At 38.4% G+C, this 17,196-nt stretch overlaps 1 protein-coding gene across 1 annotated transcript in view; it reads left to right on the top strand.

The window, feature by feature from the left end:
- Positions 1–11,214, top strand: part of GFRAL (GDNF family receptor alpha like) — a 17,374-nt gene extending 6,160 nt beyond the window's left edge. Inside the window, exons 6-8 of the mRNA XM_010160676.1 lie at positions 2,935–3,033; positions 9,116–9,197; positions 11,049–11,214. Coding sequence (XP_010158978.1) covers positions 2,935–3,033; positions 9,116–9,197; positions 11,049–11,106 — 239 coding nt within the window. The 3' untranslated portion in view covers positions 11,107–11,214. The remainder of the gene's footprint in view (positions 1–2,934; positions 3,034–9,115; positions 9,198–11,048) is intronic.
- The last annotated feature ends 5,982 nt before the right edge of the window (positions 11,215–17,196 follow it).

The raw sequence follows: 17,196 nt of genomic DNA on the forward strand, positions 1-17,196 counted from the left end.
AGGATTTATATCTGCATTTTTTTTTTCCAAATGAAAATACAAATTGCACATACATTTTTTTCCTCTGATTTGGGGAAATATTTTATATTGGTAGTAAATCAATAAAATTAACTTCATGTCACATTACATGAATTTTCTAGAATAACAACAAAAGAATAATTTCTGGGGTCTATTACACGGATTAGAAAAGTCTAAAGCCTTTCTGTCATTGCCTTAATGTTGTACTTTGGTACACTGTTTTTACAAATAATATGACATACTATGTTGTTTTTTCTCTCCTTTCTTCTTGGAGTCTATGCATTAATATAGCTTGCACACATTTAGCAACAGACTTCATTCAACAGAAAATAACTTCAGTAATTTAAATGGAACCTCTCAAAAAAACCAGCTGCTACTAATAGAGGCTTCATGATTTGGCCTTCAGTAAAAACACTGGGGTTAACTCAGATAAAATGTATATGTGCGTTCTCAGAACCAGCAAAGCCTTTCCTATGCTAAATCAGCTACTTATTTTTGTTAAATGTAAAAGTCATTGCCACAAGCCCTTGTTTAAGAGAGAATTGTCAGTGCAATAAATGGCAATATGGGAGCAAATATTAATGTTTTAATCTGAATCAGGAGTGTGCCTTCAAAGTAAATTCCCTGTTTGTGCCCACTTACTGTGCTGTGGGTCACAACGCAGGGTGGTTCCTGGACGCCTGCAGCCTAAAACTGAGCCTGAAGGTTAGTGTGCGGCCTCTGCAATGCCCCAGCTACATCCAGACATCTGTCCATGGATCAGATTAAAGACCAAAGTAACCTCTTCTAAAATCTCTGGTCTATCAGACCAGCTATTTTGCTATATAAATCCTCATAGGTTACACACTTGTTAATGAATCATACCCCATGCCAGCCATCTTCTATACGTAGTTACATATATCCTCAACCTGGCTTGGGAGAGGTAACTGTATCTAAAGATGTCAATGAAAAGCAATGACTATTTCCTAGTTCTGTCTAGGAAACATGTCTGTGGAATGTCTTTTAAAAACATGTGCTAATCGCATGCATGCATTTCACTGAATGAATTAGCTAATTTTTTCATTTCGGCGGCCAAAATGTTACCACTGATAAGGGCGTAATTTTTTTCTCGTCACACAAAGTCTACCCAGAAATTAAAATCAAGTTGCTGAAACACCACCCTTAAGCTTAGTTAATCACTACTAAAATTCTGACTCTGAGAAAGGTTTAAAAATCATATGACAACTCCCCTGGAAAAGTGATACCATAAACACACTCAGTTTTGAGACTACTGGCAGTTATTTTGCTGATGAATGTTACTTTTTTCTTTTTGCTTGCTTTATGGCTGCATTTAATTGTCCAAATAAGTGATCACATCATCGTGTTAGTTACTCTTTACCTAGAAAGCAAAAAGATGACCCTCATGACATAATAATCAAATAATTGTTCATGAGCTTCTGCCATTCCCTGAAGCAGTCTCAGGATAAATTGTTGGGTTTTTTTCTTTTGTGATGGAAACTTGAATAACCTGGTTGGGATTGAAGAAGAGAAGCTTCCTTGCTCCTGTAATGCCATGAATTCCTGCTAGTTAAACAAAAACAGTGTGGGGATGCAGGGCCTCTGGCTGAGTAAATGATTGGCAGAGTCTTGTGAATCTTGCTTTTGTTTTTTTCTAGATGTCTACTTGTAATGCAGCTAAACTGAAGAGAGAGATGATTGTGGGTTTGATTGTCAGGTACAGTGTTAAATGCCATCATCTGCATGGCAGTTCAGAGACAGAGTGCTCTGAAGCAGACCACACCCAACCCCGTCTGCAAACTCATTAATCTAGCCTGGGTCTGAACTTTGGATAACTCTCACTCTTACACTGGTGATGATCTTTAACACTGAAGTCTTTCTGAATAGGCTATACCCAGGGCTAGCAAGAGGGATCGTTGCCTCTAGAACAGGTGTGAACAGACCCACAAGTGGTTTTTACACCATCACATCTTCCTACTCTTGCTTGGCACTGCCTTGCTACAAGTGTTTGTTCTTGTGGCTGAGTTTACAGGATTAAAGCTTGCTGCAGACTCAGTAAAAGGCAAGGACTGTGAGTATCTACCTGCTGTATGAGACAGAAGAACAGCATGGATAGGTGCCAGTGTAGGATCAGTGTCACAACACGAATACGCAAAAATGCCAGTGACAGAAAGTAAAGGGTTAAGTTACCAAAATATTTTAACCCTGGGTTGTACTTTTGGATCTCACAGAAACACTACATTACAAGGAGATTTAGTCCATTGCTATTTAGAATAGATCCCAGGCTGCCAACATGAGTCTTTGTCATATTGTTTTTATTCTTATAGGAAATGAAAATGTATCATCTTACAGTCCATGCAAGTGACCATGCATATTTTTGCATGTTTTAGCCTCTTGCTCTGTAAACTGTTCTACTTAGGTAGATCTTTTTTTTGTCATTTCAATGTATTTTCAGATACACTCATGAAATTATGCCACCAAAGAGGACGGGCCTTTGTGAAAGAGCTGAGGTCTAGCAATTCATTTGGTGAATAAGCTTTGCCTTTTGAAAATTAATTCAAACTACTACCCATTACTCTCCACTTCTATATTGCCTAGGTGGACCGACTTCTTTTGATGGACTTATTTCTTAAACTGTTTATGTGAAAAGAGAATTTAAGTTGTTTTGAGGCAGAGAATATTTTTAAAGCACACATGTTCCCCCATAAAACAAACTACAGGGGAGATATAACTGAGATGTCAAAGGAGGAACTTTCATTCACTCATTCAGCTCATTCATCGAGTATCAGTAAACAATATTTTTAAATAGCTGCCTTTATAAATTCTGTGACTTTTGTCAAAATGCCAAACAGAAATATTCATTTAAATTATTATTTTAAAGTAATATTTGGAATGGATATTGCCTTTCTAATTATTCAGGTGAAATTTCCATTACGAAGAAAGGTTTTCATTGGGTGAATACAGAATTGCCAGGACAAAAGTCTTCCAGAGCACAGCTCCATTCTTCTTCAATTAATGGTAAGTTTGTGCAAATCACTCCATCTTTTTAATAGAAGTACTCTTGAGATTTCCTTAATGTATGATAGGGATGACTAAAGGTTGGGTGACTTGGGTGGGTTCAGGCAAGTCAGATGCACCTGTTGCTCCCCCTTCAACATAATGTGGAAAAATCTCTCTACCTGTTTGGCTTAGCTTATATAACCACAAAATAAAGATAATGAGGCTGAACCAATGTCTCTGATAAGTGGTTTTGAAATAGATGTCTCACAATCACTGTATTATAATTGGGGAAATTTAAGCTATTAAGCGCACCACAGCCTGACTCTCCATAGAGTCATTAGAGAGTAGTAGTCATAATGTGTAATACAAATTACTAGCTTTGATGGAACACCTACTTCTCTCCTACCTCTCTTGACTTTTTGTGCCATAGTAGTTACAACAACGAAATTAGGAAGCCACACTCAGTGCTCTGAGAAGGGGCTTGTGCTACACTTCATCAGACTTTACCTTCTCGTGCAACAGAAGGGCACACATTTATGGATCATGATATCCCATGGGCTGAAGAGCCGTGTCTGGTTTTATTTCCATGCAGTTACAGTAAGCAATTAAGTGGCATAAAGTTAAGGGATATTGAATTAATATACAAATTTTCTCATGGTTGAAATAATATTAATTTTATATTTTGTTTTGAAGGACCCAGTTACAGAGTGAGAACACTGAAAAGCTTAATGCACAATAGCAACTCTGACAAAAATGACCTGTTCTACCTCGTGTGGGACAGATTACAGTACTCCAGACATTACTACAAATTAGTTCCCAGAAATGTTCATACTGAACACCTTTAACAGTGAAAAAAATAATTCAAGCTCTGCATGCAGTGCGAAGTGAAGGGGTTTTGATCATCTCCATCCTTCAACTATTACTGAAGCAGACAATCTGGGAAGTATAAAAATAGATTCCCGGGAATGATATTCCTGAGACTTACATTTGTAATTACAGCTGTAATTTTAGCATGAAAATTATTTACCGAAGAATCATGCATGTCACCCAAGTCCCCTGTGTAGCCAGAGAAGAAAGTCAGGGACCCTCAGAAGTTTAATCCCACCTTTACAGACTGTCTTTGCTGGAAGTGTTGGCTTCTCTTTGCCAACTACAGGAGGAGCCTGAATCTTTAGCTGGAACGAGACTCTAGTGGTTAAATAATGCAAGTTATAATGCAAGAAATCCTGTTCTAAGTGAGAAAATGTAAAATGTGAGATATTTCACCCCTGTGACTAGTTCTAACTGCAGACCCTTTCAGTGGGTAAAATGTACTATCCATTTCCCTCAGAGATTTGGATAAATGACTGCAAAAAGCAGCCTGTACCCAGTTAATTCTGTTCCCACTGAAGTTTGAATACTTTCCAAAAAACTGTCCTTGAACTCTTAACAGAATTTGGATGGCCTTAGAAAAATAAAAAGAATGCTGACCAGCCTAAACCACACAATAAAATATTCCTTCTTTTGGAGCTGTCATGTACACTAGATGGGAACCCTCTAAGCTATAAATGTCTCATAGGAAGCCAGGTCAAGGAGAAGAATCTGATTCAGGATATCTACCTGATGATAAAAACCATATTGCAAATTGTTTCATAAATCCCACTGCCAAAAATTTAACCCCGTATCCTAGATACATGTGCTAGTAAATGTGCATTACTCAGGCTGCAAAGGGAGTTATCATCCTTTCAAAATATTTATCGTTACTGAAATCAAGTCCCAAGAAGAATCACAGGGTGCAAGGGCAAAACAGTTAAGTTGTCAAATACGTCCTTTTGCGTGTGTGAAGATATTTGAAGATACTTGCTTCTTGGCTATTTTCTGCTTGGAAAGCAGGAGATACAGTTTGCCAATGTCTTGTCCCTACATCAAAATCTCAGAAGAATCCTTCAGTTAGCTTGACATTAGAAGATAGAAGGATGTCTTTCACCAGTTCTAACTAATGGCCATCTACAGATGAACATGCTCAGAAGAAACTCAGTATTTCTTCAACTTTTTCTTAGTTTTATATTAAAAAAAAATACTTACTGTTCAAAAAACAATAAGACTTCTCCATTCTATTCAGCAGCATTGCAAATCATGGCATTGGTTAAGACTGGTTTTAATAATATTTTAATAAATCAAATCTTTCATAATAAATAATAAACATATACACATATATTCACATATATTTGCAAATAAATATAACTCTGTTCAGTTGGAAGAGTATTATTTCAGTTTTTGGTGTAACCATATGATAACAGGGCTGCGTAAAAATCTTGACTGGATGTACACTCATTCACGTACCCAAGGAGGGTACAGGCCAACCCAGTTGTCTGTGGGCTGATTCAATCCCATTAACAAGATGTGATGTGGGCAGTCCTAACCATAGCAAAATTAATGAGACTTTAGCTGTAAGGTTAGATGGGGCCAGAATTTTATGTCATTTTGGAAACAACAGCAGAAAGTGATAAATCAAACAAAAATTCTCCAAACTTCAAAAATGTTGTTATTGCCTATCTAGTTGTGCACTTTCAGGCTGGTTTTGACTTTATCCTATGCAAATTATCACCACAATTTTACAGATCCACATACTTTAAAAGACTGCTTCCCACGCTTTAATTTAAAAAATGATTCATGTGTGAAGATAAGCATTTACTTTCATCAGCATAGAGTTTTGGAGCTAAAGTAATTTTTGGCTGGAAGATAAAGCTAGAAATACAGAACTCTTATCCTGTTCTTGTGAGATACAATAAAATTGGGCTTGACTCAAAACTGTTGAAATTGATCTCATTTCATCTTAAATTGTAGAGTTATCATATATTTCCTATTGAGGAGTTTTGCCGTGCTGAGAATCTAGATAAACAAGTAATTGGCAGGGTTTATCTATAATTATACCAGCTGCTGTGGGAACTGAGATTAGTTCAGCTCCAGTGACTTTAATTTGTAAGGTATGAAACATTGTCAATCTGATTGTTTTATAAATGTAGGAAAAAGCCTGTGACAAGCTGCAGGTAGCCAAGAAACCTCTGAGCACCAGCCGGAATTAATCTGTCAGATGAATATTCACAGCCATTTCGCTATGTATACATAAGCAGGTAGATTTACACAAGAGTCTAAAGCCGCTAATTGTTCCAGCTGCTGAGCCCACAGCTCCTCTACTGAACTTCATCACTGGATGTGCCCGTGTGTCTATGCAGACAGCTCCAGCTAGTGCTTCGGTAATACCTGCAACCCCAGTGGTTGTGTCCCTGAGGTTTGCAGCCCACCCTAGGAAGGGCAAGCCACGCATCATGCAGCCGTGGTGGCCCTGCTATAGACCTACCCCGAGGTGAGAAGGTTTTCTCATGACTACAAGTTACCTCCACGGGACAGAGCAGCCCTCCCAGCACCTCGCAGCCCTTCCCCTTGCAATGGAAATGCCTGCTTTCCACTTGTCTATTCATTCTCTGCAGAACCCAGCCGGAAACACCTCGTCTTTTAGCCAACTCCTTTTATAAGTCTTTAGACATTGCACGTGCCGTTCTTTCTCCATGGTACATGCAGATATCTGTATCTCTTTCTCCAGTCAGAGAACCCAAACCAGGCTTGCTCTTCTGCATCTCAGCCAGTTGAAGAGAGGCACTGAAATAGGGAGAGCTGTTTCTCAGAAGAGTAATGACATAGGCACATGATGTGTGCTATATTTTTTCCATTTCTGCTAAGAATAGAAAGTTATTCTAACTTTTAATCATGTGTTTAATGCTTGTCATCAATCTGTCTCCTCTCCAGAGCAGGTTGGACTGTTGGACTCAATTACTCAATTAAAGGTGTCTTCCAATATAAATGATTCTATGATCCCAGTGAACTGTGAATGGGCATATAGCATGGGAGCTAAGGTTGTTTACTGCTCTGCAACTAGAGATGTGACTAATTTCAGCCAGTTCTTATAGTTCATTTAGGGCACTGTTTTTAAGCCTTACCTTATTGTTAGATATGTTCAGATAATCAATACCATGCATACAGAGATCAAAATGCGATAATACAGCCTGTTATGTCACACAGGAATTGAAATTTGGATTCTGGTAGTTTTCATGGACAAGATTTAGGATGAACAGAGCTAAAATTTCTTACCTTCTCTAGCACTATTTCACATTTCAAGAACTGATTTAATATAGATTAATAGTGAAAATTTCTATAATATATCCTTTGGATTTTTGAAGAACAGCAGAATGCCTATCAAGAAACACACACCCCAACAACACACTGAAGGAAAGATAAATAAGTACATTCAAATACTTAAACCACAAAGAATATATAAAATGAAGAATTAGCTCTTCACCCACAAAATCATGCCCTCTCCTAGCCTTACAAATTCCCTCACTTCTCAGAAGGTAGGAGAAAATATATAGCTTTTAGCATGATCCCATTATTAACATCTTTCTTGTGTTCCCCATAGAACTGAAAATGTTATAATCAACATCTCTTTTGCCAGAAGTTACTTCACCAAAACCACAGCATTTTATAAGATTTTGACAAAAAAAGAATGTTTTGTTTTCACTTTATCATTTCAGTGGGTTTTTTTAATCAAAATGAAACACTTTGTCCAACTTTTTAAAGAAGTTTACAGTGTGATGATGAAATTATATTAGGCAATTTTTAACCATCCATGACTATTGCTACTAATGATTTTGCTAGTGTTGTGATAAGTGATGTTCTTTAAAAACTTCTGTTTGCCTTAGATATGTGTGAACCTCACTTTCCACTGCAAAAAAAGTAGGAAACTTTTGCCCCTACAACTGCTCCTGCAGTTGTAGAAAGTTTCCAAAAAAAATGACTGAGTGTACAGTTAAGATACAGAAGCAGTAAAAAAACCCTAAAAATTATTCTTTTCCTAAAAACAAGCAGGTCCAATCCCTGCTCAGCTCTTGCCCACTGCTCATTTTGTTGTAGAATATATATTTACTCTTCCTTCCTGGAGCTGCTCCAGTATCCATACTGCCTGTGGTTGTACTACACTATACACTGCATCCGTTGCAAACACGTAGTGTATATAGAAATGTCTCATTTAGGGTCTGTGTGTGCATATGCAAAAACCCACAGAACATACAATAACTGATAGCTGATTCAGAGACCAGAATTTGTCTTTCTCACAGCCCAGGTAACTGGCCCAGTGATGGGGCTGGGACTCCATCTCTTCCTCACTGACTATGGGAGGTGGAGCGGCTTGAGAACAGATAAGGCCCTCTGCATTTCAGTTCCTATATAAACGAAAGTTATTTAATTGCATAAACACAACAGAATCAGTGCAATGGGAAAGTACCAGAAAGGTCTCACATTTTATGCTTGATCTGAGTCCTCTTGTCAAGTCATCTAACCTCCGCACCTCTCCATCCGAGGTTCAGGGCTTATGCTACATCCTCAACAGAAACTTTTCCTTCAGATTATTTGATCGAAGCTGATGGATTGATTCCTCCAGGAAAAACAAGTTTCTCCTCATTTGGAAAACAAAAGTTGAAACAACTCCCAGTTGTTTCAACAGTTGGAATTTTTAGCACATAAGCTGCCTAAGTGACATTTTGGTGAGAAGCCTAAGAGAAAGAGGAAACTTATGGGCACAGGGCCCAGAAACACAGTGTTAGAACCCATTTTACACTAATTTCATTCTAGATCAAGTATTGCTGCACACCGCAGTTATGGTGATTGTGATGAGGTCTAGCAGGTAGGTATGAGTCAGGTCTACTCTGATACTGGGAATAAAATTAACACCTTAAAATCAATGGGGAGAATACTCCAAAACGCAAATCATACTAACAAGCTCTTCCCATGGAGTGGAGTAAAAGGTACTGCTCTGCATATGAATTGCTATTGGAGCTGTTATTTACTGAAAGGAATCTGAAAATTATTTTGGACCAACTGGTGAAGGAAGAGTTATTCCTACTATTGGCATACCCTCTAGGCCTTTTTCCTCGTTTTAATTACTTATGTCAGAATTGATAGCTAATTTAACTTATATATGTATGCATTCCAATTCAGATCTCAAATCTGATTCTTATTACTGAAGGAGTAAATGTTTCATGTCTGCTTTCTGTTGTTTTACTTATAGGTGAAACAGTCTACATTATTGCCTATTCCTCCTGCATAGTTCTCATCCTAGGAATAGTCCTGTTGACTCTCCTAAAGATCAGGTAATTTGATAGGTATATTAATCATTGATTCTAGGAAATTGCAAAAGCAAAAAATGAAATGTTTTTACTTAGTTAAGAGGTTGGCACTGCAACTGTCTTTAAAAACAGTCCAGTGATGCAAAGAACTGACATTGTGGGTGTCAGCAGGGAGGAGTGAAATACGATGCGTATCTACAATGCCCTCCATTCATGCAGAGATCCCAGGCTTCAGGAGGTTTCATTTCCTGTCCCATGGCAGGGGAAGGTGAAATCTGAATTAAAAAAAAAATCTGTGAGGCTACCTTCATAGTCCTGTAGCAGGCAGAGGTAACACAGAAAGGAAATGAAAATATTGAGCATTATAACACATTTAGAAACCAAACCGTGAATGCTGCTATTGTAGTTAATCTTCTTGCCAAATGCCAGTTTTGCTGATAGGATTCTGTAAACATTCCCCCCCACACAGTATGTGAAACTGCTCATACACCAATGTTTGGTAAGAAAACAGAAATGTGCATTCACTTAGTCAAATGAACGTGGCCTTTTCTTAAATGATACATTTTCTTGGACCAAATTAAATGGCCAGATTTCAAGACTTACACTGTCAGATGATAGGTAACAGAACATGATGTAGCAGGAGCTATATACAGTGGGAGGGATATTGAGTCAAATTTCATTATTAAATTCTGAGGCAGATCAAAGAGGAATCATGCACAAAAATGCAAAAGGCAAGTCAAGGATATATGGGAATAGAGGCTTTCTCTTTAGGTTTGCAGTTACAGAAATATCAGCATATAAATAAAACTCAGATTTAAAGAATACAGGGGATGGAAGAAAGAACAGTACATCAATAATGGTGAAGGGAATTATTTTATATCACAGTGTTCATCATAAAAAGAGGGGAATTTTGCCACTGATTTCAATTAAGCCAAAGTTCAAACCAAAAGTTGTGTAGCTTATTGTTAAATACATACACATTCTTTGTTTGCAGAGCCTGCAGAACAAAACATGAGTCAAGAAGTCCCTCACCAGACCATTCTTCTGAAACATTTATGGTCCATTATAAGAGTCACAGATGAACTACTCTGTTGCTTATGCTTTTTAAGGCTATTCCTGAAAGCCAGCCTGTTGTACATATGCGATAATAAAATACATATTAGAAAACCTACTATAAATTATGGCATTTTGTAGTTGAGCATACAAAAGATTTCTGTGTTTATTAATACATACTAAACCTTTCACAAGCTAAAAAAAAACCCCAAACTGTACTCTGTCTCATTTGGGTAGATTCACAGATCTGTCCTGAGCTGCAAATAGCTGCACATGACAATGGTAAAACGCTGTATCAGCATGAATCTGCTCAGCAGTGTCAGTCTTTGAAATCCACCCTTCTGATCTGAACTCAGCTGGCGTAAAGGAAACAAATCCACTCAGAAACATTTGAGGGAGCTGTTAAAAAGTACATCTGTGGTAGTTTTGTACAGGAGGGTCCCAGGTCCCACGTACCCGACGCAATAATTCTAAGGCCGCAGTCACAGGTAGGGAGTCTGCAGTCTGATGGTGGAGCACTTGGTGGGATAGGAGATCAGGATTACAACCTCTTTCAGTATGAGGAGGAATTAAACTCTGACTATCTCGGCTAATCCTTCAACCCCAATATATTGTTGCTGAAACTGATTTTCTTTTCTCCTCCGATATGCTTCAAAAAGAAATGTGTAAGCCTTGCCAATACGAATATGGTAATTTTAGAAAGCATTTTGTGGTCTGAATGCCCTGTGGAGAGAGCCACTTGCTTGGGGCTGAAGTGCCTACTTGGAGAGAGAGAAGTTAAGACCGATCTCATCATCTGTGTTTCCTATTCATTGTCTCTAGGCAATACCCGAAGTGCCTAATTCTCCCCATGAACTGTACTGGGAGTCACGGTCCCTAACACATCACTCTGGATCCCACTTTCTGGCTATGAATTCTGGATTTCTCCCCGTAGCTGAGTTGTTTTTCTAGATTTAAGCTACTATTTACTAGCAATTGGTTGTCTTTGCTATATCTTTGTAATGATCTGGTTCTGGGCAGCACAGGATATTGAACTGGCATTTCTTATACAACCATTACCATGAGTAGCATATGTATTTTCCTGTTATGATAGCATCTGATGAGTTAACTTTATTTTGAAATTGATTAATTTGAATTTTGTCTGAATTCCTACTTTAGTAGCAACTAACACAACAAACAGCATCAGGAATGAAATTCTGGTTCCACTGAATTCAGCTCCAGTTTTGACCATTCAGATCTAGGGCTGGATATCTATGCTGTGATCAGAAGAGCAGGTATTTCTACCCTTCAATGAGACTTTTGCTTCTGGCTTTGGTAGCTTGTGAAATGATTTAGTGTGAGAGAAAAATTTTAGGTGTGCAGTTCTGCTGGGGAGAGTTTTAGAAATTATTAACAACTATTACAACATGCATTTTCTCTTTCCATAGGATCTGCATAAAAACAAAAATTCTTTCTTATTTTGCAATCAAATTCTCTCTCATTACTGAACCAGTCTTTGGACAAAAATACAACAGAAAAGTGCAAAGTTGGTTAGTTTGTTAATCATAAGTCTCCTTTACCAGTCCAGCAATTTGCAACATTTAGTTTACCTCCCACTATGTAGTTATTTTGATAGTAGTATACTTATATTAATCTTAAAACCATATAGAGGAAAGAGTTCAAACTGAAAATACTATTGAGAACATGTTCTCATCAGTGTTAGATAAAAGCATTTCTTTACATAGGAAATGTACATATGAAGTGAATCCTGAGTTGGTTTTCGGTCTGACTTTAACAAACGATGCAATGCTGAATCCTCTGTGTCAAAAAAAAAAAAAAAGAAAAAAAGAAAAAAAAATCAATTTATATTCTGATTTAACTAAACCTCAGTCATTAAAACATCTCTTGTAACTTTCTGTCTTATAAACTTCTTGTTTTCTTATTATCATATATTTAGCTGTTAGGAACTCTCCTCATAGATGTGCTGTCACACACACTCACACACAAGTATGTAAAATGTATTTGAAGCAGAGTGCAAGTATATGAGTTACTCTGAAAGACAGCAAGACAGCAAGTGGCTATTGTGTTGCTTCTGTAATTTTACAGGCTCTCTTCTTTAGGGCTGACTTTAATGCTAAATGGAAAAATACACTTCCTCCATTATACATGTAAAATGTATTACTTTTATTTACATTTCCTAGTGACTCTGTATTTTGTCAATTGTATCTAGGCATTAATTATTAAATAAAGGCATTTCTGCTGGGATGATCTGTATTCAGGTGATCATGATTAGACTCTAACTGCTTCATCAGCAGTTCTGTGACGGAAAAAGAAGCAGTATCTTTGTGTCAGCCTTATCATTAAAATCTTTTCCCCTGAAATGAGACATCTACACCTATTCCTGGCTGAGGAAAATTGTCTCGTTGATGACTTGGGATTCCCAGGGCATAGGTAGTTCTGGGTAAGGTCATCGCATTCATCCCCCTTCCATTGGAAGACTTACTGGGCTAGAGAGAGAAAGCATAAGTTTTAGCCTTACAGCACTCTCCTTCGAAAGGGCGAATACTGGGTTCTAGTTTTTTCTTTCAAGTTGGTTTATGCAGTTTATCTAAAGATTGTTTCAAATTAAATATGTAAACAGTTTTTGAGACAAGTACACAGGACTAGCTGTTCCTTATGCACTATGGAAGCTGCAAGGCTCTAAAATCCAAGTCTCCTCTCTTGCCACAGTGAGTCTTCAGTTCTTCAGAAGGAAGATTTTCCTCTGCCATCTCACCTGTTTGTGAGGTGAGAGAATGGGCTGCTTGGAGAGACAGGCTTGGGCTCACCCATTTCCAGTGGTTGTGGGATTCACATCCTGCTACTCTTGAGCTACCTGTTAGATCCATCTACTAACATAGAATATGGATGGAAGCTACACCAACACCCTTAATAATGCCTTAAGAGTGTGCACACCATTCGGTTCTTTCAAAAAAATTACTCTGGGTGTCTTTCCACCAGGGAAAATACTTGGATTCAAGCTGGTGAAGGTAACTCACTGCAGGTCATGTTAGGACACTCCAATGGTAGCAAGAAAGTTCCCTGATTGAGATGCTGATGTTTCAGACCACATGCTGAAACCGTTCAGTCTCCCATGAAGTGTGCAGGGGGTCTCAGACATCACTTAACGGGTACAGATTCCTACTCTGCTGTCAAACATCTGAAGTTAAGATAATGCCTCATCGAATTTTTCAACTCCTGCCCCCATTCCCAGCTGTGGCTTTTAACGTTTAGTTAATGGAGAGAAGAAATGTTTCCCTAGTAGCTTAGAAGAGATTTGTCAGCTGTAAAATCACACAGGCACAACTGATAAAATGGTAATCCTAAGAAAATGCACTCCAAATGGATTACCAGGTAACAAAGTCAACACAGGCGTACATGTCAGAGAGACAGTTTATATTTGCTAATGCCGTATGTGTGAGCCGGTTCGTCAGTGCTGCTGAATCTGGCATAATACATGAGTATATCAGTTTCAATAAACACTGAGAAAGATTTTATTTCAAGTTTACACCACATATTGCAAGATCACAAACACATTTGACCAAGAGGGTACATGGCAACTCCTTAACAAACATATCATCTCTCTGACATCAGTTTCAAAGCACTAAGTTGACTTTGGCTGTAGTCCTTCTGCCTGCTGTGTTATTGCAGCAATGAAGATCAACACTGCATTAGAGCAGGACTGTAGAGGAAAATAATCTTCAAAGATATAACACAACAGAAGAAAGCATTGATCAGCACATCAAGAACTGGAAAGCAAGTGTCTTTCATTCACTTCTCCAGACTGATTCTTCTGTTCAGTCAGCTCTCTAGACATTTCACAATCAATAAAAAGAACTTAAGGCAGTCTGAGAAATCACAGAAAAACTCTGTGGCAAAGAATACTCATTTTCAGGTATCACAGTAACTAAACAATATTTCTACCTCTTAAAAATAACTCTGTGAAAAAATAGGCAGATCTTATACATTCACACTAGCTCTTTGGACAAGTATTATTTTGTTTCAACAGCACTGATCCCAAACTTAGGAATTTTACCTCACAGACTTTCAGTCTTCATTTTGTGACTCCTTATTACAATAAAAGCTTTATGAACTCAAATGATGCTATTAAGAAAGGAAAATTAGCCAAAGCCTCTCTGGATTTATGAATAAGACCACAATATTCACTTCTTATTTCCATAAACTCTGGTTATACATGAAAATGAAACATTAAAGTGCTGGTCCAGAGCCAAGTTGCCCTAATACATAGAAGTTTAAACTACAAAGCAAGCTGCTTCTGGAGGAGTAGCACTATCCATGTACGGGATCCATGTCATTGCTGTCTTGTGACAGGCACTGAAGAACAAATATGCCCATTACTAACTGAACTGATCAACTTGTCCTCTGAAAAAGCACACCAGCCATGCCTTTAGAACAATGTAGTATCTTCACCAGCCAAAGAAGCCAGTATTTGACTTTACAGCTATTGCCAGCAACATGGGAAACAGAAAATCTACTGCTCAGGCCAAGACACAGACTAAAGACTGCCTTGAGAACTCCAATTTACATATTCCATGGCCTTGGCACAAGCAAGATGATCTCCATGTTGTTCTCAGAAATCTCTGTAGTGACTTTGAGACAGTAACATACAGAAGAAAGTCTCCAAACCATAGAATTAAATATCTTGGTACATCTAATTTGTCTCTGATAAGACTCAAAGAGGGCACTCAATTAACTACTCCTTCTGCAGCCTCCCAGAGCTTATGCTATCTCTTTTCAGAACTTCCCTAGGCCCATCAGCAAAACAGACAGGGAGACAACTTGTTCTCACATTCCAACAGTGTGATCATGACATTCAGCACTCTGTTGCTTTTTCTTGATACCTTTCAACAAATATGTATATATATATAACTTTTAGAGTGGCGTAGTAATAGGAGCGCCTGTTCATGGAACCCAAACACCCAGATGCAAGCCTTCTGCAGCTAGAGAGTTACTCCAGGGTGATACACAGCAATGTACTCAGTGGGGGCCCTGATAGGGTCTAAAAGAGCAGGCACCACTAGCGATGGGTCACTGAATATAAGCATAAAGATTTAGAAAGTCAGAAACACCGGAGAGCAGAAGCACCATCCCATCACTTACATTTCTTGCCATGGTTTTGAAGTGCTGTAGTCTCAACTGGCTTATTACGTGCTGAACTCAAAGCTGCCTATGTGAGTGATGCACACTCATGGCATAGCTACTGGAATAGCCCTTGACCTTAAAGGCAATATATGCCTATTCTGTGAATTTAAACATTAAGCATTAAAATGCTCTGCACAGTCAAAATGATGCCAGCCCAGCAAAGCAGAGCCAGCAGCACTTTGTGTGCTTAACAAATCTTAGTAGCAAGAACATGAGATGCCTCAGGATTCTCAGTCATACAAGAAAAGAAGGATTTTGTGGGGATTGCTCACCTGGACCCACAGGCCTAAATACATCCCAAGTGACCCTTTTGGCACATAAACATTGGGGTTTTTTTGAATCTGGCTTTATGTTTCTTCCTCCCTTGTAACAATCCTGACAAACAATCCATTTGTCTGTGACCTCCACCCTGGATTACTATAACTCACTATGTGGTTGAAGCTGAATGTGCGGGTAAAGCACAGGCTCCAGATGTGACTGTTCAACTTTTCCAACGCACACATCATTACAGAATAACAGACCTGCATTTAAGCCTCTCTACAAGCTCCCAAGTAGTTTCTAAAACAGACCCAATAAAGAACCAAGGAATTTCAGGTTGTTCATCCCCATGATTTAATAGGTATCCTGTTTCAGTGGATAGGGAGAGTTAAGAGCCTTAGAACTGCAAACTGGACAGCCCAGATGCTGAGAAGCCTAGGATGAACTACACACAGAGCATATCTAAAATCTGCTCCAGACTGTAAGGGCCTCCAAGCACCATTTAGCAATCCTTCATGGTAGTTAGGAACACAGATACCTAGAGCTCCCAAAGACCTGAAGTTCAAAGAAGAGAGAGAACTCTCAAAGAACAGAGTTTTCTGTTCTGACAGATCTCTCTCTATTCTCTAGTCTATGTTCCACATAGGTATTTTCTTTAATGCAAAAGTTGTGGTAATAGTCAAACCCCTCAGTTTTATCCAAGAAGTTGTAGTTAGTATACTCACCAAAAAAGTGGCCAGTATCAGTTCAGTTCCTGACATGGCCTATAGCTGAAGCCCTCACCACCACCTTCAAGGAAAAAAACCCCAAAACTTCATCCGTTGCAACATTTTTTTCTTGTGATTCTTTTGGTCTCAGAAACTTTGAATTCCATCCTACCCAGTGGCACAACTTCATCCAGATTTAATAGGAAGTGTGCTCTTTTTCAGTTCTGCATATAGCCTGGTGGTTAGATACACTGATTAGGGTGCCAAAAAAAAAAAAATGTGCATTTCAATCTCCTCAGGCTTGGTACCAAGCTAATCTCAGATCAATTGTTTAGCCCAGCAGATGGTTTGCATCACAACTACTTTTATTTCAAGGAGTGACTTCACTTTCACTTGTTGAGAAACTTAGTCTTTCTTATGTTGGTTAAAAATGCTCACAGCACCTTGGGTGGAAGAAAATTCATCAGGCTCTACGTAAGAACTGCATACTTCAGCTCAAAATGAGCTAATTCTGTGCAGGCACAGAAGCAAACTAAAGAGGAAATTTTATTGGTAAGTATTACGGTGTGGTTAGTCACCTTCAGGGGTAAATGGCACCTGAATTAGGGAGTCTTTAGGATGTCAATTCTGACACCTCATTTAGGTTTAACTACTAATTATTAGACTAAATATAGCCTATGTATCCCTGCAGATTCCACAGTTCTTCATTGGATCTAATCCATTATAGAACTTTTAAATCTGTGAAATTTTGAAGACCCGGCTTTACTGAAGTTCATTTTTTGATATATGAGCCATAGTGGCTGCTAAATAACGAAGCCCCAGCT

The sequence above is a fragment of the Eurypyga helias genome, unplaced genomic scaffold (assembly GCF_000690775.1).
Source record: "Eurypyga helias isolate BGI_N326 unplaced genomic scaffold, ASM69077v1 scaffold11921, whole genome shotgun sequence".
Lineage (NCBI taxonomy): Eukaryota > Metazoa > Chordata > Aves > Eurypygiformes > Eurypygidae > Eurypyga > Eurypyga helias.